This window comes from Thalassophryne amazonica, chromosome 5 (genome assembly GCF_902500255.1).
Source record: "Thalassophryne amazonica chromosome 5, fThaAma1.1, whole genome shotgun sequence".
Taxonomy (NCBI): domain Eukaryota; kingdom Metazoa; phylum Chordata; class Actinopteri; order Batrachoidiformes; family Batrachoididae; genus Thalassophryne; species Thalassophryne amazonica.
Window position 1 is genome coordinate 84,744,720 of NC_047107.1, and position 26,759 is coordinate 84,771,478.

General features: G+C 39.5%; 1 protein-coding gene across 1 annotated transcript in view; it reads left to right on the top strand.

The window, feature by feature from the left end:
- The first annotated feature begins 726 nt into the window (after nucleotides 1–726).
- Nucleotides 727–26,759, top strand: part of ndufs4 (NADH:ubiquinone oxidoreductase subunit S4) — a 58,106-nt gene continuing 32,073 nt past the window's right edge. Inside the window, exons 1-2 of the mRNA XM_034170758.1 lie at nucleotides 727–873; nucleotides 6,192–6,264. Coding sequence (XP_034026649.1) covers nucleotides 791–873; nucleotides 6,192–6,264 — 156 coding nt within the window. The 5' untranslated portion in view covers nucleotides 727–790. The remainder of the gene's footprint in view (nucleotides 874–6,191; nucleotides 6,265–26,759) is intronic.

Sequence of the window (26,759 nt, forward strand, 5' to 3'; positions counted from 1 at the left end):
ATCACATTTAAATTGTCCAAACGCACATTGTGTGTTTACTTCTCAGTACACAACAACACAAAGACAGTTGCTAGTGATCATTCAATAATAAAATGTTTGTGAAACTGCAGGAAAGGAAAAAAAGTATTGTCACCTTAAAAAAAAATAGTTTATTGTTGTGAAATTAGATTGAGAGTAAAAAAAAAAAAGTCACGTATATCCCTTCTGCTGCTCCCTAAGATATTTATAAACTTTTCAGTATTTTAACATTTTGCATAGCAGTTATTGTTTCAAAATAAACACAAACTGCATTCTTTATGGGAATGTTACTTTAGATCCTGAAAAATCTTCATCTCCTAAAATTCTATTAATGAAATAAGAGGAAGATGCCTTTTATGCAACAGATGAAAAACCTTTTTTAAAATTCACATAGACATCAACAAAATTGAAGAGCTCATCGTGACAAATTTGCTGCACAACGTTAACTGTTCTGTATGCCAGGAAGTAATGAAAGATAAAATAATAAGTGACAAATACAGATTTGTGACATATTTATATTTAGGGAATAAAAAAAAATGCACAATTTGAACATAAAGCACACATCAATTCATAAATAAGGGGTCAACTCAAAACAGTATGTGCTCTACAAAATATTAAAATGAAAAACATGATTTTTAGGAAGAAAGAATTCCAAGAAATAAAGAAAAGCAATTTTAGAAATCAATACTAAAAAAGAGAGAAAGCTCCTTCTGTTGGGGTTTTGTGCTGTTTGTACCTCCGCGGACACCGTACGCCTTTGTTGACAGTAATCATGGCGTCCTCAATGTCACTTGTCGGCCTGCGACGTTTATCTATGATGAATGCAGCCTCCAAATTGTTTCTGAATCCTCTCAGGTAATCATATATTAATTGTTTGTTATGTAGTTCAAGTATGTATCTTCGTGTGAGTCATTCTGCTATAAGTGTTTAGCTCAAAGCAGAGCAAAACCATCGTGTCACGCGCACCGGGCTAAACATGCTAGCTAGCCAAACAATAAAACAACAGAATAAAAAAAAATAGCTTTTCCATCTTTACTTTATTACGGACGGCGTGCTATACGCTTAGGTTGTAGCTGCACTTTTTATGTTTAAAATTGTGACACTGACATTTTTGTTTTCTCGTGTTCAATGTCCACCGGCTGTACAGCTAAGTGGTGACATTCGTTTAAGAGCTAACTGTTTAAAGTTCTTCACAATACTCATCCATTAAATAGACGTCACCCGACGGTCACTAACAGTGAGTTTTTTCTCTTGAATTTTAGTGATGTCTGTCTGATGGCTAAAGTTACTGCATTCTGAAAAAGTGATCAGAAAATGCATCTATCGTGGCTGTACTTTGCAGTTACAGTGTTCTGTGACTTAAAAGGTAATTTTTAAGTTAACTGACAATCACATTTTTTTACATGAAATTTCAGGCTAAATAGTTAGCAGAAATGTTGACCAAATGCATTTTTTTTTTGTAAAGGTTTGAGCGTTCATGGGCAAATTAGGACATCATTTTTATTTTTCACATTCATTTGTAAATACGTAAAGTAAAACAGCTTCTTTTGGAAAAAAGTTGTTTAACAAAACAAAACTGTTCTGTAGTCTTTCGAGTCAGCCACAGTCAAATGGTCATGAATTTTGAAAAGCGGGGGATTTTTCACTTTTATCCTATGTTGATCACCTTGTAAAATATAGTCATTTAGGGATATTGGTTCGAAATTTCATCAAGTATCCTCATCAGATAAAAATTTTTACAGTGTTATGAATGTAACAACCATGATTGCGTTTTCTGTCATTACAAACTCTACATGGCAGAAACAACTGTACAGATTTTTTTTTGTGTGTGTAACTTAGTTTTTATTCACTTTTCTTTCAGTATGTAAAACAAAATATTTGTACCAACTGGACACAAAAACACATAACACATAACATGGGGAATATCTGAATGTTAATTAAGACAGCAGATTAAACATAAATATTGTATACATACATAGATGCATGTACCTACACCCTTACTTGTCCCAGCAGTTCAGACAGTGTACACCTATTACACATGACCATACAGACTATGAAGAAAACTGGTATACATTATCATAGCTTAGATTACATAGCAAGGTATTGTTTAGACAAATACCATGATTTAAGAGAATATTTTGACATTCATATGATCGGACAAATTGTGTCACAGACTCTACAAGCCAACTGTGACTACCATTTACTGTATTTTTGTCATTTTATTAACTTAAGGTGTCATTATGAATTTTGTTATAAGCACAAACATACTCAAAGTACAAGATGTGATTTTTATTACTGAAATTAACCCAGGTTATGTCCTCATTGTGAGACTGTTATGGACTCTTTATAAATCACAGACACAATATAACAGATGTTTGATGTCTCTACACTGCACACATCCTCAGACAGTGCAGAATGATACAAACAGGGAGCATGAGTGGGATTCGAACCTAGGTCTACATATTGGCAAACCAACTCCTTTTCCACTGTGCTTCCTGCTCTATAATATAATAAGAAGAGCTATAATTACACCAGTATTTCCCTTCAAATTTTTTTCAGGCCTGGTGGTTACTCCCTGCAAATCGCAAGGTGCATTACATGGAAAATTGTGATGTGCTCATGAAATGCAAAAGCTAAAGTTAAGTGATGATATGTTCATTTTTATGCAGTCTTGCCACAGTCCTGAAAAGCAGAATCATGGTTTAATAACTACAAAATCTAATAATTCTCACAGAACAGTACACAAGTATTTTTTCATATTAAAGAATACCTAGTGACTAGAATCACTCAGTTTCAGCTTTACTAACCACACCACCAACTGCATGGGTGCAAACAATATATTTGGATATAAGCTAAATTTAATGGACATTTATTGTCAAAATCCCCCCAGTCATCACAGACAGACCTCACAGTGCATGTTTTCTTCAAAGTTTAAGTTCACACATCTGGTAAAGCATGTCCAGAGAAAAGGAGACTGGATGAAACATGGGATGAGGGGCACCAATTCATGCACTGCACACTGGCAGACTTGCTGTAACACAAACCATCACTCAGACTGCATAAAGAATCAGAAAGTTTTAATATTATTATTATTATTATTATTTAACTAGTTAAAATATGTGCAGTAGATGTTAGATTCTGACATCAGACATTTTCCTTTGAAAGCTCTAACTGCACTGCCCCAGCGGGAGTCAGGTAACCACCGGTAAGGTTAAGATGCGGTAACAAGTGTGGGGTTGGATGATCGAGTCAAATGTGTACTCAAAGGTGTACTCACTAGATTGAATTATACAGGGGTATTACACTCTCGCATCAAGAATGTACTGAGTATTTTTATTAAGCAGCATGGCATTTTTTTGGGGGGGGGGTGAAAAATGAGTGTTAATGCATATGTATGCGCAGTTGTGGGTTCCTTCAAAGAAGCTATGTTAGGCTTAAGGGTGATTCTTTAACTACGGGCACTATTGGCCTTGTAAATGTAATTTCCACCACACCTGGGCAACTGTTTGTTGTGATTTGGCGCTATATACATGTGCTCTGATGTCACTGTTTATCTCCATAGAAACTACCCAAACAATCTTTCATACAAACTGTTTAAAGGGACATTACAGTGTTGTGGTGGAAATTACGGCAATAGTGTGGGGCAACTACATTTTGTTTAAAAAAATCACAACAGTTGTATGACATTGAATACCCCAATTATGTTTTGATTATTTTACTGATATTTTATTCAGAGATATTTTAAAACATTAGAAAAAAATGTTTCTTTACCATTCATTTTTATCATTGAAGATCAAAAGTCTGGGTGTGGGACAAGCACAAAACGGCAATATTTGCATATAATGATGCTGAAAAAAGGTGAAAAAGTCATCATAGACTACTAGAACAAATTTCTTAACACACTTTCATTGTAAAGATAACTATAAAAGAGTGACATTTCCCCTTTTTTCTGTTTTTCATACAATATGATCAAAGGACATAATAAGTGCCCGTAGTCTAAGAATCACCCTTAAATGCTTTTTATAGCAGGATCATTTCTGTGAAAACACTCATTGAGCTGTGGGGCATCTGAGGAATTAAATATTAAACTTGAAATGCATGAAAATGTAAAACATAGATAACAACTGGTTTTCTACAATATGAGCCCTTTCATAGGTGTATTATTGTGAGCACATGTTTCATCTCCATTTTTAAATTTTCATATCTGCTCTTTGAAAGCCTGAATGAAAAAAAAAATAGATCAGTGAATTGTACAGGTTTTTTTTCTACAGGTTTACATTTTAATAAATACTTGACTGATTAAAGGAGTCAATGAACTTTAACTAGCATGCTGTTTCAGCGCAAAAACCCAGTGGTTCAAATAGAAGCACATTTAACACTTTATTTAAATCATGCTTAACTTTTGTTTGCATGTACAAGCGATCACAATGACAATACTTCAAACTTTTCATCATATCTTTGTTGATCGCCAGGTTCCAGAGATAAAACTCAGTAGCACTCATGCTCATTTCAAGCAAATATGAATAAATGTCTTTACCAAACAGCAAAACTTGCTGCCGAATGACACCAACAACTGACAGAATGAATGTGTTTCCATACGCCGCTACCAGAGATGTTTTGCTTACCAGGAAGAACGTAACCAATAACAGTGAGCAATCATATGAAAATAACTTTATACTAGTGTGCCCTTAGAATAGTTGATAACCAGGTGTTTAACTTGCATGCACAGAGCAGGAGCATGCAATAAAACAACCCCGGAGCTGTGATTGTTCCTCGTTCACATGTTAAAAAGAAACAAAAGACAAACTCCAGAGAGACATTTACTATTCTCCAAACACATAACGTGTACAACATCTGTTGGTGGAGGAAAGAAAATGCCAGTGGTCTCAACATGTTTATTTCTGCTCTAAAGTTGGACATTTTAGCATAGATTTGAATGGGGACTTGCTCTGTTTTGGAGCCAGGCTCAAACGGCCCGTCAAGGAACTGCAACTTTTCTTCTTCTGGGTGGGCCTCATCTGATTCCATCAAAGCTTACCACTTGATCCTACATAGATCCACATGTTGATTTTGCCCAGGTATTTTTGCCAGATGTCCAACCTGACAGAATTCCATATGTAACTGGAAATTTGGGTGCAGGTGGGCTTGAACTGGAGTTCATCTTGTTAGGAGGCAAGAGCACTACATCTGTGTCACTGTGCCAGTTCAGTAATTACTAAAAAAATTAAACAGAAGAGTGTATTTCTGTGTGTGTGTGTGTGTGTCTGTGTCTGTGTGTGTGTGTGTGTGTCTCTCTCTCTCTCTCTCTCCTGAAACATAAATGAGTGTTTTTTTTAAGCATCACCCATTCGGTATTTTAACATTTCCCATAATCCCCCTGCGCTTCCTTGAATGCACCGTGGCGTCAGCAGAGTTCCGGAGTCTCACAGCGCATGTAAACATTGGCAAAGCGAGGATGTGAATGGCGCAGATTCAGCGAGTTCAGTAGCGATTATGATGACACGTTCTCTCAAGTTGAGAGGGTTATCTAGTAGAGGTGTAGCACCTGTGATAAACTTCTGCCGTGCCCCGATGTTGTCTTGTTGTCCACGCTTCATGAGCTGTGTTTACATTGTGCCCTGAACTGGAACTCTGCTGAACCCAACCTCTCGTGTGAGTCACGGACTGCGAGACAGCACAAGATTCACAACTGCAAAATGTCAAATACACAGATAATAATAGGAAAAAAATGTTTAGAATATTTACGCTGTTAAAATTATAGTTAAGTTTGTTACAACCCAAATTTTGGCGCAAATTTTGAACTTTTGAAATTTGTTTAAAGTTGTGAGCATCTGGAATAGCCTTTGTGTGACTGGGGTGTGGTGGCACGTTGATGCATTTTGATGGGACACTGGTGCATGTTGACAAAATGCTGCACAGTTCTTGCCTGACAGTTGACCACAGAGGGCATTAAGCACATCCTGTCATTAGGATGAGAGTGAGACCCTGCCAGAGATTCACCAGACAGAACTAATCACTGGCGGGCTTCCCTTCTAGTCTTTTATTTCACTTGTATCCTTGCAACACTCCTCCTTCCAAGATAGAATGCAACTTGTTTGTGTAATTTTCTTTCTTGCTTGTTTCATTTTGGCCATCTGGGGTTTGTGTGTAATGTCTCTCTAAATGGCTTTCAGGTCTACAAGCACATCAACATCGAGGCTGGCAGAGAAACAAGACACGCAACTTATTACAGTTTATGACAAACTGGTAAGAATCCCTCCTTTTTCAATGTGACGGAGTGGGTTGATGTGATCTGATCTACCATCTTCCATAGATGCAACACATGTATCAGGCTGTTGAGTGTAATTTCTTTTTCATGTATAAAAGTCCTATTTTTATGTCAGAATGAGCTTATGTGACATCATTAGTTTCAAACTGAAATTGCTGAAGGGCCACTTGCCAAGTTCTGTCAACTCTGTGAGGCTATGTAAACAATCAAGGAATACAATAACGTGGAAGAATGCACTTCCTTCTTAATGTTGTCTCCAAGACCTCACGGATTGAACTCACTATATTTAGCATGGAATCCCCCCAGAATAAATGCATCATAAAACAAATGATCTGCAGTGGTGTGGTATGCCACATAAATAAATTGTACTTTATAATAGAATGTTGGGACAGGGCAGCGTTTTTCTAAATATTAGGATTAAAACATTCAGTTTTACAGCCAGTAAGTCAGGGGATGGATACATGGCCATTTCAAAGTTACTGAATGTGTTGGACTTCATTTGCATGAACTATTAAGAAATCCAACATTTTCTCATTTAGGGTTGTAGAACATTAATGAGAGGGTGGGGTGAATAATCTTTATCAGTCAGTTACATGACTTACAGTACCTCATAGCTCTTAGGTAGATGTACACACTGAAATATTACAGAAATATTTCACCAAATGGAAAATGTCTTGTTCATAAAGTAATATTCTTTTATGTATGAGTTAAAGTTCCATCCATAATTAGTTGGACATTAACACAATTTTTGTAATTTTGCTTCTGTGCATCTCAGCAACAGAGTTGAAATGAGACAGTGAACACATGCTTGTATTGTACACTTTTCAGCTTTAAAGGGGAACTCTAGGATTTTTCAACTTAGGCTCAACTGCTAGATGTTTTTGAGTTCATCTTTTTGTTTGGGACAAGAATATTTTTTAAAAGTTAGAGTATTGATTTAGAATGCTGTCATCTAATAAAAAGCTACTTAATTACATAATTATATAGGAAAGGCTAAAAGCACTCACAGCAAATTATTTCTTGTCATGGCTTAACAGGCAAAAATGTCATTAGAAGTGTCTTGTAGCATGGAGAGGACAGAGGTAAACGTGCATGTTTACCTCAATAAATGTAAGGAGACTTCGATCCTACTGCCCTTTTGGTGGTATCCATCCCAGCTGAGTCATTATGAGGTGATAGTCATTAAGAAACTTGTAGGGTAACTAATTTAATTTTGAGAGGAAGAAGCATTATTTGGCTTTATTACTTTGAAAATCTGAGTTGTGAAACTGTAAAAAACAAACAAAAAAAAAAAAACATTTGGTGTGTTCCTTTCAGCTCTTTTTCTTGAAGCAGTGAGCCTTTTCCTGTTTCAAATGTGTGTTGGTCCCGCACAGTGTACAATATTTGAATGGTCTGCATTAAGTCAAAAGCAGCAGCCCGTGCTACAAGCTCACAGTATCCCCTTTCCCACACAACTGCACAGCCCTGTGTGTAAATCATCTTAGTCATGAAAAATGTTCACCAACAAAAATACCACTGACACAGCCACATTTTAATCCAAGACATCTGCAAATGCAGTTCAATTTGTCATCATCACAACTTTTGTCAAGTCATTAACAAAGTTAATACCTCTTGGTTGATATTTTTGCCAGATTTGATTTGTGTGAGTTTCTATGTTTCATATGACATTGTTTGAACTTGCTTTTAAAAAACAAACAAGCCCCAAGACAGGAATTTCCAGAGATGCTGTTACAGTGCAAAGACAGAGTAACTAAAAAGGTAATGTTCATCAGCCTCTCTGTAATTACACCATTGAGTGTTTTAAGTGTTTGTAGAGATGTGCCAAACTAATCACAGCAAAACAGGGTCGAACTACGTAGGTATGTTATGTTGAACTAGATCTGGCAATGTCACAATCTTGTGTGCTTTTCCCAGCAGTTCATATATCGATGGAAATTACCTCTGCTGTATGAGTAGTGAAGAGGGCGGTTAAAGTGGTTCTTTCACTTTGCAACATGTGACTGAGAAGTAATCATACAGAATTAGTTTTTTCTTTGAATTTCTTCAGGTGCTACAGCTGGATTTATGTTTAGATGATAGACAAGGTCTTTGATGTCTCTCTGTTGTCATTTGCTGGTCACAGCCAAAACAGCGATAACAAAACATTTGAAGTAGTCAAGGACAGTAACTGCCCAAAATGCAAAACTTTCTTTGATCCGATTGCTTTCTTATAAAACGATGAAGAATATATTAGATAACAGTGAGAGTCATGGGGGGATGTGGGAGTCTCCTGTGGGGTGGGGGGTGGTCGTTGGCTGTGTGTGGGCAGCGTCGGTGTGCTTTTGTGGCATACCAAAGCTGACCAGACGGGCAGACAAACCTTTGGTCGGGTGGAGTGTCTCTCTGTCCTCTCAGGAGAGGAGAAGGGGGAAAGGGCCTCTAAAACTGTGGAGAGGGTGAAAGAAAAAAGCTTGCATAGAAAAGAAAAAAAAAGTTTGTGAAACAGCCTGAGCCTGATGAAAAAGACAGTGGCCACTTCAGTATTGTTGGCCACAGAGGTTCCTTTGTGGCATGTGGTTTGTTGGAGGCGGCGGGAAGCACTCTAATGCTCACCCAGACAGGCCAAAAAGAGAGGCCTTCAGCTGGTTACAGTACTCTGTCTCACATGGAAGAGGGCAACGAGAGCGCGCTCCCTCCTGGGCATCCAGCATATGTCAGCACATGTGTCTTTCAGCAGGCTGTCAATATGTGTGAATTACTTTCTGGTCAGACCAATCAAACAAAGTGTCGATCCACTGAGCACTTACACTGGGTTCACACGCAGTCTCTCTCTGGTGTAACCTGAGGAGAAAGTGCACCGCTGCTTGCAATGTCATGAAAAATTGTGAATGAAAGTACTTAGCTTAGTCTTACAATTTCACATGGATGAAAGTCGTTTTGGATTCACCTTGAATGTTTGTATGTGTCATAATCTGCTTAAAGATGGTTGTTGTTGTTGTTGTTGTTGTTTTTTTTTTCCTTACTTCTGTGCTGCTGCCCACCAGTATCTTGACCAGTGTTCGGTGACTTCTGTGTGGTTGTTTGCATTTGTCACCACAGTAGCGGTGGTACATGCCAGTAAGAAGTCTGGGGTAGAAACAGTTTTCATCCTGTAAACTTACATAGTATGTTATCTCTCACAGGAAGATAATATTATTAAAGAAAACAATTAGCTGAGCCTCATCTACATTTGTCGACACATGATATGAACATTGTGCTACTCTGTCTGCTCCGTTAATTTGTTGTGATTCAAGGTTGCCACCTGACTGCAGCTGCAAATTCAACCAATCAGCATCTTTTTATATGCAGCAGAGAAGACGCTGCCCAAAGAGGTGGGAGGGCTGCATATTGGCTCATCAAAAAACCTCTGGACTCACACTAGATGGTGGACACAACAATAAATTGTGTAGTGGGTACAAATCCACTTGGGGTGTCTCCAAGTGTACATTGCTATTTAAGTGGCAGGAAATATTAGAGTAGCACCAAGCATTGGGTGCAAAGGTGTTGGATTTGCCATGTTCATTAGTTATATAGTGTGAACATCAACCAATCAGAGTGGCACCTCTCATTCTTTTTAAACATTAGTGCACCAGGTGCACAGCACTACGGTATTGCAGAAGCGGACATAAGTGATGTGCCCGGAACACACGTCACGTCACGTCACATCACCTCACGAGAGTTCCGGGCACGTCCCATCGGGAGGAGGCCCTGGGGAAGACCCAGGACATGCTGTAATGACTGGCTTGGGAACACCTCTGGGTTCCCCCGGAGGAGCTGGGGGAGGTGTGTGTAGATCAGGAGGTCTGGGCGGCTTTGCTTGAGCTGCTGCCCCCGCGACCCGACCTTGGATGAAGCGGAAGAAAATGGATGGATGGTTGGACATAAGTGACAGGATTTCTGGTAAGTTACCGGTTTAGTGTCAGTCTATCAAGATCGCACAGTGGACAGAAGCCACCAAAGCTCCCTGTGGTGGCACATCGTTTTGTGTTGGGGGGACGGTACTATTTTTTATTTATTTATTTTTTTCAGCCATGCACATCGCTTCACTTTATGTCACATCACATATACTGATGCTAAATGCACACGTTAGTGAGGTGCAACAGCTTTATACATGGCTGCATACTAACAGTGGTGGGCATAGCTAACCAAAAAGTTAGCTTTGATAACCGCTAATCCGCTAACTAAAAAGTTAACTTTTGTAACGCTAAATCGATAGACCGGTAAAACATTTAGCGGAAGTCACAGCTAACCACTAACTTTTAGTACTGACTCGGTACACTGTCAGCTACTGATAAGCCAGTTTCGAGTTTAAGCTCCGCTGAGGGTTCTGAGTAAAATCCAAAGTGATCACAAACCCCAAACAAACAAGCCAGAACTTCTGTCTTTATGCACACTGCCTGCTGCTGCCCCCCAAAAAAGTGTCATTTACAACCACAATTCCACTGAAGTTGGGGCGTTGTGTAAAATGTAAATTAAAAACAGAATACATCCATCCATCCATCCATCCATTTTCTTCCGCTTTATCCGGAGTCGGGTCGCGGGGGCAGCAGCTCAAGCAAAGCCGCCCAGACCTCCCGATCCACACACACCTCCCCCAGCTCCTCCGGGGGAACCCCAAGGCGTTCCCAAGCCAGCCGAGAGATGTAATCCTTCCAGCGTGTCCCGGGTCTTGCCCGGGGCCTCCTCCCAATGGGACATGCCCGGAACACCTCTCAAGTGAGGCGTCCAGGGGGCATCCGGAAAAGATGCCTGAGCCACCTCAACTGACTCCTTTTGACGTGGAGGAGCAGCGGCTCGACTCCGAGCTCCTCCCGAGTGACCGAGCTCCTCACCCTATCTCTAAGGGAGCGCTCAGCCACCCTGTTCACCACCTGCAGAGGGGGCCATGAGGGTCGGGTGCAGAGATTGGGTGGCAGTCGAGGGCGGGTGGCCCGGCGGCCCGGTCCATGCTCACAGCCCCTGGCTGTTGGGACGTGGAATGTCAAAAACAGAATACAATGATTTGCAAATCCTCTTCAACCTATATTTAACTGAATACACCACAAAGACAAGCTATTTAATGTTCAAACTGATAGACTTTATTGTTTTTGTGCAAATATTTACTCATTTTGAAATGGATGCCTGCAAGACGTTTCAAAAAAGCTGGGACAGTGGTATGTTTACTACTGTGTTACATCACCTTTCCTTCTAACAACACTCAATAAGCGTTTGGGAACTGAGGACACTAATTGTTGAAGCTTTGTAGGTGGAATTCTTTCCCATTTTTGCTTGATGTACGACTTCAGTTGTTCAACAGTCCTGGGTCTCCTTTGGTGTATTTTGCGCTTCATAATGCACCACACATTTTCAGTGGGTGACAGGTCTGGACTGCAGGCAGGCCAGTCTAGTACCTGCACTCTTTTACTATGAAGCCACGCTGTTGTAACACATGCAGAATGTGGCTTGGTATTGTCTTGCTGAAATAAGTAGGATGTCCCTGAGAAAAACATTGCTTGGATGGCAGCATGTGTTGCTCCAAAACCTGGATGTACCTTTCAGCATTGATGGTGCCATCATAGATGTGTAAGTTGCCCATGCCATGGGCACTAACACACCCCCATACCATCACAGATGCTGGCTTTTGAACTTTGCACTGGTAACAGTCTGGATGGTCTTTTTCTTCTTTTGTCCAGAGGACACGACGTCCATGATTTCCAAAAACAATTTGAAATGTGGACTCATCAGACCACAGCACACTTCTCCACTTTGCGTCTGTCCATTTCAGATGAGCTCAGGCCCAGAGAAGGCGGCGGCGTTTCAGGATGTTGATGATGTATGGTTTTCGCTTTGCATGGTAGAGTTTTAACTTGCACTTGTAGATGTAGCGACAAACTGTGTTAACTGACAATGGTTTTCTGAAGTCCACGCGGTAAGATCCTTTACACAATGATGTCTGTTTTTAATGCAGTGCCACCTGAGGGATCGAAGGTCACGGTCATTCAGTGTTGGTTTTCGGCCTTGCCGCTTACGTGTAGAAAGTTCTCCAGATTCTTTGAATCTTCTGATTATATTATGGACTGTAGATGATGGAATTCCTAAATTCCTTGCAATTGAACGTTGAGAAACATTGTTCTTAAACTATTGGACTATTTTTTTCTTGTAGTTGTTCACAAAGAGGTGATCCTCGCCCCATCTTTGCTTGTGAACGGCTGAGACTTTTGGTGATGCTCCTTTTATACACAATCATGAGTGTTGTCAGTTCCCAAACGCTTATTGAGTGTTGTTAGAAGGAAAGGTGATGTAACACAGTGGTAAACATACCACTGTCCCAGCTTTTTTGAAATGTGATCAGTTTGAATATTAAATATCTTGTCTCTGTGGTGTATTCAATTGAATATAGGTTGAAGAGGATTTAAAAATCATTGTATTCTGTTTATATTTACATTTTACACAACGTCCAAACTTCATTGGAATTGTACTTTCCACATGCTACAAGACAGACAGTGGGCAAGATACATGAAACACAAAGCACTTTTCACTCATGGTTTCACTACTAATTCGGACAGTTTGTCAACATTAATGGTAACTCATTTTTACAAAGTGGAAATACCGCACATATCTTTTAAAGTGTAGGTGATACCAAAAATGTGTACAAATAATCACTGAAAATTATGAAATGTTGATATAAAAAAAAAAATCCTGAACAATAAAAGTCAGTAAGTGCGCAGGTCTAAAGCCTGCGCTTTATTTCAGCCCTCAGTCGCAGCCATATTGTTACTACGTCATCACCAGAACAGCCCCTGCTGATTCAAGACCAAATCAAATATAAACACGGTGGAGGTCGAGCTGTTTTCAGATGATTTTTTATTTTATAAGTGTGGAGCTTTTTTTGGTTTAAGTCCAGTCTGGGGGATGATTTTTTTTTTCTAGTGTGGAACTTTTTTTTTAAGTCCAATCTGGAGGATGATTTTTTTTTCTTCTAGTGTGGAGGCTTTTTTTTTTTTTTTTTTTTTTTTTTTTTTTATATAAAGTGTTTCTGAAGCAGCTGTGGGGGACACTGCATTTATGGTTTAGAGCCTTATTTAGATGACAACTTTGGAGGAAAACCTTCAGTCTGACAACAGTGACAGTATTGGCAGAGTTCAGAACACATATTGGTGATTATATAAAAAAAAAAATAATACAGGCGATTTTGGCATGGGTGGTGGTGATAAACAGTTTTTTTTTTGCCGGCTCTTTGGTCGTAATCAACTGATTTAAAATAGACCTGCATTGAAATAAATGTGGTCAGATTTCAGAAAGAAATAGCTGATATCTATTTATAAGACCCTTGTGAATGCAGTAAAGTAAATCTGTAAGCCCAAATTTGTAATTCAGCGGAGAAATCTTCGTTTAAAAATGACAAATTTGCAGCTAAAATTTAGCCCTCTGTGAAAACAGTTTGTACAGCCGTATCATTTCCATGACATCAGGGACAAGAAGACGCGCTCCCGCCTTCAGTCCGATCCCGCATTGAAATTGATTTTATCTGTTAGTAATGTTACTTATACAACCCCTGGCAATAATTATGGAATCACCGGCCTCGGAGGATGTTCATTCAGTTGTTTAATTTTGTAGAAAAAAAGCATAATTTATTCTGAGGAATAAATTATGGAATCACCCTGTAAATTTTCATCCCCCAAAACTAACACCTGCATCAAATCAGATCTGCTCGTTAGTCTGCATCTAAAAAGGAGTGATCACACCTTGGAGAGCTGTTGCACCAAGTGGACTGACATGAATCGTGGCTCCAACACGAGAGATGTCAATTGAAACAAAGGAGAGGATTATCAAACTCTTAAAAGAGGGTAAATCATCACGCAATGTTGCAAAAGATGTTGGTTGTTCACAGTCAGCTGTGTCTAAACTCTGGACCAAATACAAACAACATGGGAAGGTTGTTAAAGGCAAACATACTGGTAGACCAAGGAAGACATCAAAGCGTCAAGACAGAAAACCTAAAGCAATATGTCTCAAAAATCGAAAATGCACAACAAAACAAATGAGGAACGAATGGGAGGAAACTGGAGTCAATGTCTGTGACCGAACTGTAAGAAACCGCCTAAAGGAAATGGGATTTACATACAGAAAAGCTAAACGAAAGCCATCATTAACACCTAAACAGAAAAAACAAGGTTACAATGGGCTAAGGAAAAGCAATCGTGGACTGTGGATGACTGGATGAAAGTCATATTCAGTGATGAATCTCAAATCTGCATTGGGCAAGGTGATGATGCTGGAACTTTTGTTTGGTGCCGTTCCAATGAGATTTATGAAGATGACTGCCTGAAGAGAACATGTAAATTTCCACAGTCATTGATGATATGGGGCTGCATGTCAGGTAAAGGCACTGGGGAGATGGCTGTCATTACATCATCAATAAATGCACAAGTTTACGTTGATATTTTGGACACTTTTCTTATCCCATCAATTGAAAGGATGTTTGGGGATGATGAAATCACTTTTCAAGATGATAATGCATCTTGCCGTAGAGCAAAAACTATGAAAACATTCCTTGCAAAAAGACACATAGGGTCAATGTCATGGCCTGCAAATCCAAATCCGTTACTGACTGCCAGTAACGGTTTTTGTTCCTGATTTCTTATAGTGTTTCTTAAAGCCAGAAAGTTGCCATTTGAAATGACTTTAGTTTTGTGTCATGTCTGTGATCTGCTTTTTTTCTACAAAATTAAACAACTGAATGAACATCCTCCGAGGCCGGTGATTCCATAATTTTTGCCAGGGGTTGTACACGTCCTGGTTTCAACATCCAAAAGTAAGCTGCAATGAATGTGAGATACAGATCCGTGTGCTCAGATCAGCAACGACATCGACAGCGTGCGCCGTTCTTCCTCTCCCGCTCTCTGCCTCCGCTGCGCTTATTAAGTCTGCGGGCTCGTTAACGAGCTCATTAACCGCCGACGTGGGCCACTCACACCGCCCGTGTCTGCTTTGCAGCCGGCATCACCTCTCTGTCTTCTGAATGGAGCTGCAGCACACTTGGCACAAGTCCTGAGATTACGCTCGCTGTTTTAATGCAAAGCGGCCAGTACACCTGTTGCTGCAAGGACAGACTTCTTGCGGCAAAATCCACAGCACCGCACGTCTCGGCAATCGCAGCCCCAGAGCTCCATGGATGCTGAGAGAGGTTTATATATTTTTAATGACTGGGATTCTTTGCGGGTCTCGCCTCCATATCCCGTGATGGTACCAGAGGCGAAAGACAGTAGATTTTCATTGCGACACCACTCAATCAAACAGGCGTATGAAAAAGTCCCCCAAAATAATTTTCAAGCACAAATAAAAGAAATGTGTACTCACCAAACGTGTCGCAAGACAATATGAAGTTTTAAAAAAAGTAAATCCTTCCGTATAAGACAAGAAAAAGGTGCAGATGCAAACTGACGTAAATCCACAAATTACAATTGGCGCAATGCATGCTGGGAGAGGGTCTTGTCCGTGACATCTCGGCAGCGTCCATGATGAGAGGGACAATTTGCAGAGGGCTAAATGTTAGCTGTAAATTTGTCATTTTCAAATGAAGATTTCGCCGTTGAATGACAGATCTGGACTTGCAGATTTACTTTACTACATTCAGAAGGATGTCGTGTAAATGTAAGTCATTTTTTGTTCAAAAAAATCTGACTGCATTTTTTTCAATGCAGGTCTCCTTTAAAAAAAAAAACAACTTTTACTATCTGTGAAATTAGAAAAAAAGTGAAGTGTGGGTTTTTTAATGTTTTTTTTTTTCCTTAGAAACAATTTCAAATCTGAAAAATGACGAGGGACTGAAAATATCATCTATTTTTAAAATAAACATTGTTTTCCTTCTTGAATACATTATTATTAAATATTAAAACCATTCACACAAGAAGTAAATATATAGTCTTCTTACCTGTCCGTTTCAGTGAGACCATCTTTAAACTTCTCCACCTTTACAAAACCACATCTGAAAAATTTAATTCCTTCTGTCCTGGTTGAAGAAAACTCCCATTTGTTGCCACTTTGGTGCCAGGTTCCAGCGCCAGCTGTAATCAGTTATTGCAGCTGATCGATCCAGTCTGTGTTGTTAACAAGCCACTTTGCGTGAAGTCGCTCTGTTAACGAGCGGCTTTGCACTGCAAGAAAAAGACTCCCAGTGCCTCACAACGTCTCAATCTGCATGCGCCAACATTATCCCATGATCCAGAAAACAATAAAATAATCTGAAGATCCTCAGTTTTGTCTGTGTGAAGTGGAGAAGCCAGGGACTCCGTGCAAGTGCGCGCTTGTCAGTATAAGTGTTCCAACTGCCATTCTGCCGGTCTGACAGAGAAAACATGGTGCAACTCCGACCCGAACCATGGGGCTGTCAGTGGCGTGTAAAAATCCATAAATTAATGCATAAATTAATGAGACAATTAAGATAATGGTTCTGAAGCTGACGCCACTTCCTCCTCCATCTTTTCCAATGTCGGCAGCCGGGAAGTTCCTGGTTTTTAGTGGCGTACAGTTCAAAATCCGAATTTACGTGTCACCTACACTTTAAAGTAATGCACTAATTTTGAATTTTTTTAGCATTAACAGACACATGTGCCAAAAGGCCAGTATGTCTTTTTTTTTTTTATTTGTAAAAAAAAAAGGGGGATTTGCAAATCTGAAAATTCTGTTTGTGAAGTGTAATTCACAAATAGCGACCAACATTGGCCCATATCGAAGATGTCTTTTTTGTCTCAAGTTCTTGAAAATCTTGTTTGTGCTCATCTGCAGGCTTACCTGGATCATAACGGCATTTTAGAAAAATTCCAATCTGGTTTCAAATCATTGCGCAGCACGGAAACTGCCCTCTTAAGAGTTTTTAATGATCTCCTTTTAACAGTTGACCCGGGCCACTCTGCAGTGCTTGTGCTTCTAAGACTTGTCTGCTGCCTTTGATACAGTCGACCATCTAATTTTAATTTCTCTCCTGGAACAGTTTGTGGATATCAAAGGCACAGCCCTTTGTTGGTTCAACTCTTACTTGGATAACAGGACTTTATCTGTACATCTGGGGCCTTACTCATCTGGTTTAGCTTCTCTGACCTGTAGAGGATTCCCAGGGTTTGGTCCTGGGCCCGGTTTTCTTTTCTTTATACATTTTGCCTCGCTGTAATATTTAAAAAAAATATGTAATATTACCTTCCACTGTTTTGCGGATGACCTGCAGATTTATCTGCCCCTCAAATCAGGCAGCACAGTGATTTTGCTGGCTTGTCTGCAGGATGTGAAGAATTGGCTGGCTCAAAATTGTTTAAAATTGAATGAAGACAAAACTGAAGTTGTTGTGTTTGGCCATCCCAGTTCCCCATCATTCCCTGACTGTGTTCTTGGACCCTTGGCATCTTTCTCCCAGTCTGTGGTAAAAAAAACCTTGGAGTTCTAATAGACAGCTTATTTAAGTTGGACAAGCGGATCAATTCTGGGGTTAAAGCTAGCTTTTTTCATCCGCGAGTCCTAAGCAAGGTGAATCCTGCAACCTCCCCTGCAAGGATTTTGAGCATGTTGTCCACACTTTTATCACGTCATGACTTGATTACTGCAACTCACTGTACTGTGGAGTAGAGCAATCCTCCCTTAGCCGCTTACAGTTCGTGTAGAATTCTGCTGTGCGCTTGGCTGACGGGCACCAGGCGCAATGAACACATCATGCCTGTTCTGTCATCTCTGCACTGGCTTCCAGTCATCTATCACATTGATTTTAAAATCCTGCTCATTGTATTTAAATGCTTGAATGGTTTGGCTCCACCTTATCTATCTGAGCTGTTGTCCTCTTACGCTCCCTCAAGGATGATGTCAAGAACACGTTTGAAAACCAGAGGAAACAGGGTCTTCTCTGTAGCTGCTCCTAAGCTGTGGAACAGCCTTCCTTTTAATATTAGATCTGTGTCTTCCTTAAATGATTTTGTCATTATTGAAGACCCATCTTTTTGCACAGGCATTCAACACTTTTGTTTTAAAATTTTATTGTAATTATTAGTGTTTGGATCTTGTATTTTCTATTTTTGTATTTTTATACCCTTTTATTTTGTATCTGTGAAGCACTATGGGCAGCTTTGACTGCTGTAAATATGCTATATAAATAAATTTGACTTTGACTTTGACATTGGTCGCTATTCACACTCCCATCCAGTAGATGGCAATGTTCTATGCATTTTGATGGGGGTGTGGGGTGGAGTGGAGTGATCGAAAGAGACTCATTTGTCCCATAATACCTTTTGGCGCATGTGTCTGTTAACGCTTAAACTTTTAGAATTAGTGCATTACTTTAAAAGATATGTGTGATATTTTCACTTTGAAAAAATGACAGAGTTACCATTAATGTCGATAAACTGTCTGGAATTAGTTGTTTATAAGTGAAACCATGAGTGAAAGGTGCTTTGCATTTCATGTCTCCTGCCCACTGTCTGTGTCGTTGCATATGGAAAGTAAATGACACTTTTTTTTTGCAACAGCAGCTGGCAGCTGGCCCGCCCCCTTCTGCTGGTGGAGGACTGAGCTCTCCGCGGTCTGATAGCCCGACAACCGGCCCGGCTATGAATTGGGCCAGATACTGTCCTCCATCTTGGAGTGAGATTTCACACTTTTTTTTTTTTTTTATACAGTTTTCAAGAACAATAAGAAGAGATAGAAAACACTCACTCACCCATTAGAAGAAAGAAAACAAAACAAAAAAAAAAGGAAGGGGGGTGGGCGGCAACAGTGGGATTACATTATGGTCGGAAGCATGCGGTTTTATACGAGTCATATAGGTTAACCATTTCTTCCACCTTTGATTAAAAATTGGTACTTGCAGCCTTGAATGGTGAGTAATTCTTTCCATCTCATAAATTTCCTCCATAATCTCTTTCCATTGTGTCAATGTTAAAGTGATGTTTCTCAGCCAGTTCTTTGTGATGGTTTTCTTGCTTGCAATCAGCATCACTTTGTAAAGGTAAATATCTTCTGCCCGTAAAACCTTCTCAGGGGTTAAACCCAAGTACATACTCTGAAAGTCATTAGGAATCTTGTAGCCAAGTATATCCTCCATTTCTTTAGCTATGGATTCCCAAAAAGGTCTGACAGTAGGACATGTCCAAAATATGAGAATGACTGGCACTCATACTACCACAAAGTCTCCAGCACTGTTGAGGAGATTTGAGCTGCTTACTTTTGATGTGTGGTGAGATAAAATATCTTATTATGTTTTTCCAGCTGAATTCTCTCCATTGTCTAGAAGTGGTTGTAGTATGCTGGAAAAGGCAGATAGAATGCCAATCATCCTCTGACAAATTGAGTTGTAATTCAGATTCCCACTTTTTTAAATATATATTGAGTCAGTCCCATTGGAGTTTTGCAAACATTTGTACAATTTGGAAACAGTTTTTGAAGGCAATGTTCTATATGCACCAGTTATCATCTCAATTAGTTCACTGCTTTCTTGTGAAAGATGAGGCCTAATTTCGGAGTTATAAAAATGTCTTAATTGAAAGTATCTAAACAGGTCAGTGTCATCTAGGGAAAATTCCCTTTTTAATTGGGCAAAAGGCTTAAAAACTCTTCCTTTGGTTAGTGTGGTCACGGCTGTGATTCCCCTGTCAATCCACCTTTTAAATGTACAATCCAGTTGGCCACTTCTGAAGTTGGGAGAAAGAGAAGGCTATGTCAATAATTTACAGTCTCCTTCTAATTTGAATTTGTTTATTGTGTCCCACCAAATCTTAATAGAGAATTCAATTATTTAATTATTTTCTTTGGGCTGTGGCCTGACTTTGTCACCCAGTCTTGATTGAGGTTTGCATGTGTCATAATTAGTTTCAATGCTTTTCCATTTAGAATAGTATACCAAAAAAGTAACACCAAAAAACAATATATCTTAATTGGGCTGCTAAAAAATATTCTTTAAAAATTGGAAGGGCGAGTCCTCCTTTGTTTTTACCCAGTTGGAGTGTTTTATACCTCACCTTAGGTTTTGCTCCCTTCCAAATAAAACTGCTCACTTGTTTGTCCCATTTTACAAATTGTGTATCTGGTATTTGGTTTGGTAAAGAGATGAAAAGATATAGACGGGGCAAAACATTCATTTTAATTACCTCAGTTCTGGAACTAAAGTCCAAAATTAAGTTTGTCCATTTTGTCAGGTCTCTGTATATTACCTCATTTATTTTATCATAGTTAGCCTCAAATAATGTTTTGTTTTCTCTGGTCAGATAAATCCCTAAGTATTTGATTTGTTCTGAATCCCAATTAAGTTTATATTTTTGTCTGATATGTTCAACTGGTCTGTAATTGATACAGAGAACCTGAGTCTTAGTAATATTTAATTTATAACCTGATTTTCTTCCATAATCTTTTAAGGTTTTTATCAGGTTGAGAAATGTTTGATCAGGGCTTCGGAGGTATACTATTATGTCGTCCGCAAAGAGACTTAGTCTTTGCTCTTCTTTGGATACCGTTACTCCTTTCAGTTGGGTTGTTTGTCGTATGTGTTGGGCTAAGGGCTCAATAAACAAGGCAAAGAGAGCAGGGCTTAAACAACAACCCTGTCTAGTGCCTCTAAAAAGCTCAAATCTCTCTGTCAAGTCACCATTTATTTTAATTCTTGCCATTGGTTTATAATATAGGGCTTGTATGCACTTAATGATATTGTTACAGAATCCAAATCTTTTCAAGACTGCAAATAAGAATCTCCAACATGCTCTATCAAACGCCTTTTCAGCATCAAGGCTTACTAAGGCTAATGGTATATTTTGTTTCTTGGCCTCGTGAATTATGTGCAGGGTACGTCGAATGTTGTCTTGTGTTTGCCTTCCTTTTATAAATCCTCTCTGGTCTTCGTCTATTATGTCAGGAAGGAAAGTCTCTATTCTTCTTGCTATTATGGAGGTGAATAATTTATAGTCTACATTCAATATGGAAATTGGGCGATATGACTCACGGTATTCCTTATTTTTCCCTTCTTTTAGTATAACTGATATGACTATGTCTCTCCATGATGGAGGACATTTTGCATGTTTAAGTGTCGAATTAAATGAGTCTAACATTAAGGGGGTTAAATCATCTTTAAAAACTTTGTACCATTCGTTGGGATAACCATCACTCCCTGGAGTTTTATTACTTTTTAACCTACTAATTGCCTTGTCCAGTTCTACCATAGTTATGGGTCTGGATAGTGTCTTATTCTGAGTTGTTCCTATGTTGGGGAGGTCTAATTTAGCCAAGAAATCTTCAACTTCTTTTCCATCTACTTGATCTGATTGGTCATACAGAGATTTATGATAGGTTTGAAAGATGTTTTTAATTTTTTCTGGTTCACTATTAATTTCTCTAGTATGTGCATCTCGGATCTTGTAGATCGTATTTCTCATTTGTTGAGATCTTAAACGTTTTGCCAATAATCTTGTCGCTTTCGGGCCTGATTCGTAAAAGGTTTGTTTAATGAATTTTAATTTTCTCCCTATTTCTTCTTTTGCCAGATTTGACAGTTGGTATCTTATATCTTTTAAGCATTTAGCCAAGGCTTCACTTTTGTCGAAGTGTTGTTTTTTTTCATATTCCCTCAGTTTTTCTTCTAATTTGGTCTGATTAAGCATTTCATTTTGTTGATATGAGCTGTTCTTGAAATCAAATTGCCTTGCATAACTGCTTTGACAGTGTCCCATATTATTATGGGCTCTATTTGGTCATCTTTGTTATCTGCAATGCAATCTTGAATTTCTTTTTTAATTTCTAGTACAACCTTTTCATTACTGAGGATGTTTGTGTTCATCTTCCATAATGTTGTCCTATTGTTTCTTTAAATGGATAGTTAAATGTATAGAATTGTGATCTGATATATCTACTACTCCTATTCTACAGTCTTTAACTCTGTGTCTATCAATGGTGTTCATTAAAAAAAAGTCAATCCGGGAGTGCACCTTGTGGGCTGCTGAGTAATGAGTATACAACCCCTGGCAAAAATTATGGAATCACTGGCCTCGGAGGATGTTCATTCAGTTGTTTAATTTTGTAGAAAAAAACCAGATCACAGACATGACACAAAACCAAAGTCATTTCAAATGGCAACTTTCTGGCTTTAAGAAACACTATAAGAAATCAGGAAAAAAATTGTGGCAGTCAGTAACGGTTACTTTTTTAGACCAAGCAGAGGGAAAAAAATATGGAATCACTCAATTCTGAGGAAAAAATTATGGAATCATGAAAAACAAAAGAACGCTCCAACACATCACTAGTATTTTGTTGCACCACCTCTGGCTTTTATAACAGCTTGCAGTCTCTGAGGCATGGACTTAATGAGTGACAAACAGTACTCTTCATCAATCTGGCTCCAACTTTCTCTGATTGCTGTTGCCAGATCAGCTTTGCAGGTTGGAGTCTTGTCATGGACCATTTTCTTCAACTTCCACCAAAGATTTTCAATTGGATTAAGATCCGGACTATTTGCAGTCCATGACAGGAATGTTTTCACAGTTTTTGCTCTATGGCAAGATGCATTATCATCTTGAAAAATGATTTCATCATCCCCAAACATCCTTTCAATTGATGGGATAAGAAAAGTGTCCAAAATATCAACGTAAACTTGTGCATTTATTGATGATGTAATGACAGCCATCTCCCCAGTGCCTTTACCTGACATGCAGCCCCATATCATCAATGACTGTGGAAATTTACATGTTCTTTTCAGGCAGTCATCTTTATAAATCACATTGGAACGGCACCAAACAAAAGTTCCAGCATCATCACCTTGCCCAATGCAAATTCGAGATTCATCACTGAATATGACTTTCATCCAGTCATCCACAGTCCACGATTGCTTTTTCTTAGCCCATTGTAAGCTTGTTATTTTCTGTTTAGGTGTTAATGATGGCTTTCGTTTAGCTTTTCTGTATGTAAATCCCATTTCCTTTAGGCGGTTTCTTACAGTTCGGTCACAGACGTTGACTCCACTTTCCTCCCATTCGTTCCTCATTTGTTTTGTTGTGCATTTTCGATTTTTGAGACATACTGCTTTAAGTTTTCTGTCTTGACGCTTTGATGTCTTCCTTGGTCTACCAGTATGTTTGCCTTTAACAACCTTCCCATGTTGTTTGTATTTGGTCCAGAGTTTAGACACAGCTGACTGTGAACAACCAACATCTTTTGCAACACTGCGTGATGATTTACCCTCTTTTAAGAGTTTGATAATCCTCTCCTTTGTTTCAATTGACATCTCTCGTGTTGGAGCCATGATTCATGTCAGTCCACTTGGTGCAACAGCTCTCCAAGGTGTGATCACTCCTTTTTAGATGCAGACTAACGAGCAGATCTGATTTGATGCAGGTGTTAGTTTTGGGGATGAAAATTTACAGGGCGATTCCATAATTTATTCCTCAGAATTGAGTGAGTCCATATTTTTTTCCCTCTGCTTGGTCTAAAAAAGTAACCGTTACTGACTGCCACAATTATTTTTCTTGATTTCTTATAGTGTTTCTTAAAGCCAGAAAGTTGCCATTTGAAATTACTTTAGTTTTATGTCATGTCTGTGATCTGCTTTTTTTCTACAAAAATAAACAACTGTATGAACATCCTCCGAGGCCGGTGATTCCATAATTTTTGCCAGGGGTTGTAGTCTTTGTCTTGGAGGTGAAGCTCTCTCCACACGTCTATAAGAGCCGCCTCCTCTATTAACTTTTTAAGATCTTTTGTTCTGTTATTTTTATATATTTTAGTGCTGGTTGAGTCCTTGGCATGATTTAGGACAGTATTCCAATCCCCTCCACTTATTAGTATATCCTCAGTCTTTGTAGTGATCTTGTCATATAATAATTGAAAACATTTCCGATCTCCCTCTGGAGGTGCATATACATTAACTAAAGAGACAATGACATTATCAATCTTTCCTTTGACCATCACATATCTCCCATCTTTATCACAGTCTTCCTCCAGCAATTCAAAATTTACAGAATTAGTTACAAGAGTAATTACTCCTCTTCTTCTGTTATTTTTATAGGCGCAAAAAAATTAATTTTTGTAGCCCATCTTTTTAAATTTCTCATGTTCTGCTTTTGACAGGTGGGTTTCTTGGAGGAAAATCACCTGAGCTTTGTACCTTCTTATGTTTGTTAATAACCTGCTCCTCTTAATTGGATTACCAAGGCCATTTACATTAATTGAAACTATTTTTAGTTCACTCCCACCACTCATATATGCTGTATATCTTAGTAACAAGCCCCACATTAAAACTAAACCTTAGAACAAGAACAACAAGAACATAATTATTTAAACAGAAAAAATAATACTTCTGACTTCCATCCGGTGGATTATGTGTCTGTTCCACCATGACCCCGTTGGAAGGTCCAGAGCCGATCTCCCCAAAGGGGGAGGGCCCTATACAAGGTTTGAGTGACATAAACATCTCCAACCTGAATGTCCAACGTTATAGCGCCATCTCCTGGTGTCTTCTCTCCAATTCCGTAGTTTGAGGGGGCTGCCAAGTTTATATGTTTATGTATTTGGGGAAAATAGCCTCTTATAAATCTCGTTTCTCGTCGTTTGGAACTTCTTCAGCTTGTCCTTTGCTCTTCGCGCTGCTGCTGACGCATCTTCTTTTGAGCTCTGCCCCACACGCTGCCACCCCTGGAGCTTTTGAAGCCAGAATTGCGCGTCTTCTTCTTTACTTGTGGCGGGAACCTCCACCTCGAACCCGCATCGCCTCAGCTCGAGCCCGGCTTCTCGCGCCGTGCTGTATGTTCGCACACCATCGTCCCAGTGGATGCGTATGCTTGTGTACGGAGTTTGAAAGCGTATTCCCCACTCCTTCAGTGCTTTCTTTACATGTTGGTACTCCTTGCGCTTTTGAACTGTCTCCAATGCGTAATCGTGATCAAAAAAGACACTTGTGCGACACGTTTGACTGGATTCTCTTTTTCCATGCTTCTTTGAGGATCATTTCTTTAGTGGTGAATTCCTAGAAGTTAATTATAATGGGTCTTGGGAAGGTGCTGGGACGCTTTGCGGGGATGCGGTGCGCACGCTGTATTTTTAGATCCAGGTCTGCTGATAACTGTAACTCTCGCTTTAGAAAATCTGAGGTAAATTGCACCATTGATTTTGGCCGTTCCCGCTCGTCTACTCCAAAGATCCTGATGTTGTTTCTGCAGGATCTCGACTCCAATTCGGTCAGTTTGTCTTGAAGCCGCCTTTGTCGCTTCAAACTCTCGGTCAAAGCTTGGGTCAGATCCAGTGTCACGTCCTCCACGCGCCCCACTCGGGTCTCCGCTTCCTCCACTCTTTCTGACAGACCTCTCATGTCCTCAGTCATTGAATCGAGTTTGCCGCTCAGTTCTTGCTGTAAGATGTTGATATCTTTTCTCACTCTATCGTTGTCCTGTTTCAGCTCAGTTTTGAGCGACTCAATGGCACTAAGTAAGTCGTTCGCAGTTGCATTAATTATCGTGAGCTAGCGCTATTAGCTTGTTCTGCTGCGCTGCTGGTCTTCGATGACGAGGCGTGTCTATCCCGTGATTTAGACATTTTCAGGTCTTCTTTGCCTCCCTTCTCTTTTTAACCCACCTTCTGCGAGTTTGACAATCAGATTTAATTCTCTAATTTCGAGTTTATGGTGATAAAATACTATAAAAGCAGGAGAGCGAACATCAAGCACGTCCTGTCCCTACGCCATGACACCGGAAGTCCGAGATTTCACACTTCTAAACGACCAGTAGGAGAGCAGCCCTGGAATTCCCTCTCCTAAACGACCAATAGGAGAGCAGCGCTCGCGCCACATCAATGTGACGCTGACACATGGGCTGACGTCAGCGTCTCGGCCTCCAACCAATCACAGGCTAGGAGAGAGAGGCCAGTATCTGAACCAGTTCAGGGCCAGTTGTCGGGCTAAGCGGTCTGACTGTTGCAAAACATGCAACAGACAGGACTTAACATGTATGATTTTAGGGTTTACAAATGTTTTTGACCGTTAAACTTTACTCACTATGCCAGCAAAAACATGTTAGCGGACTGAAAGTTAGCATAACTAAATTTAGCGGAAGTTAATTCGTCTGCTGATGGTTTTCAAAATTAGCTGAAAAGCTAATCTGCTAACAAAAAAAAGTTATCTTCACTAATTAGCAGTTAGTGGATTAGTAGAACTGTGCCCACCACTGCATACTAATATCATTTATCTATCATATATGTTACCTGACCATGTAGATTTGTGTGTATGTGTGTGACAGAGTGGGAGAAAGAGACAGTGGTCATAATACAGTATCATACTAATGTACTGTTGCAGGCAACTGGAAATAATTTGTACAGACAAGCAGGATGTCAGTGTGTTGTGAACCCAATTATTTAAAGCACATCTGAGTGTTGCACGCGTTTCATAAAGAAATACACAGAGCTGGACTTTAGATGTGGGTTTGGATGGTCTGAGGTATAAACACATTCTGGTGATGGACAACATCAG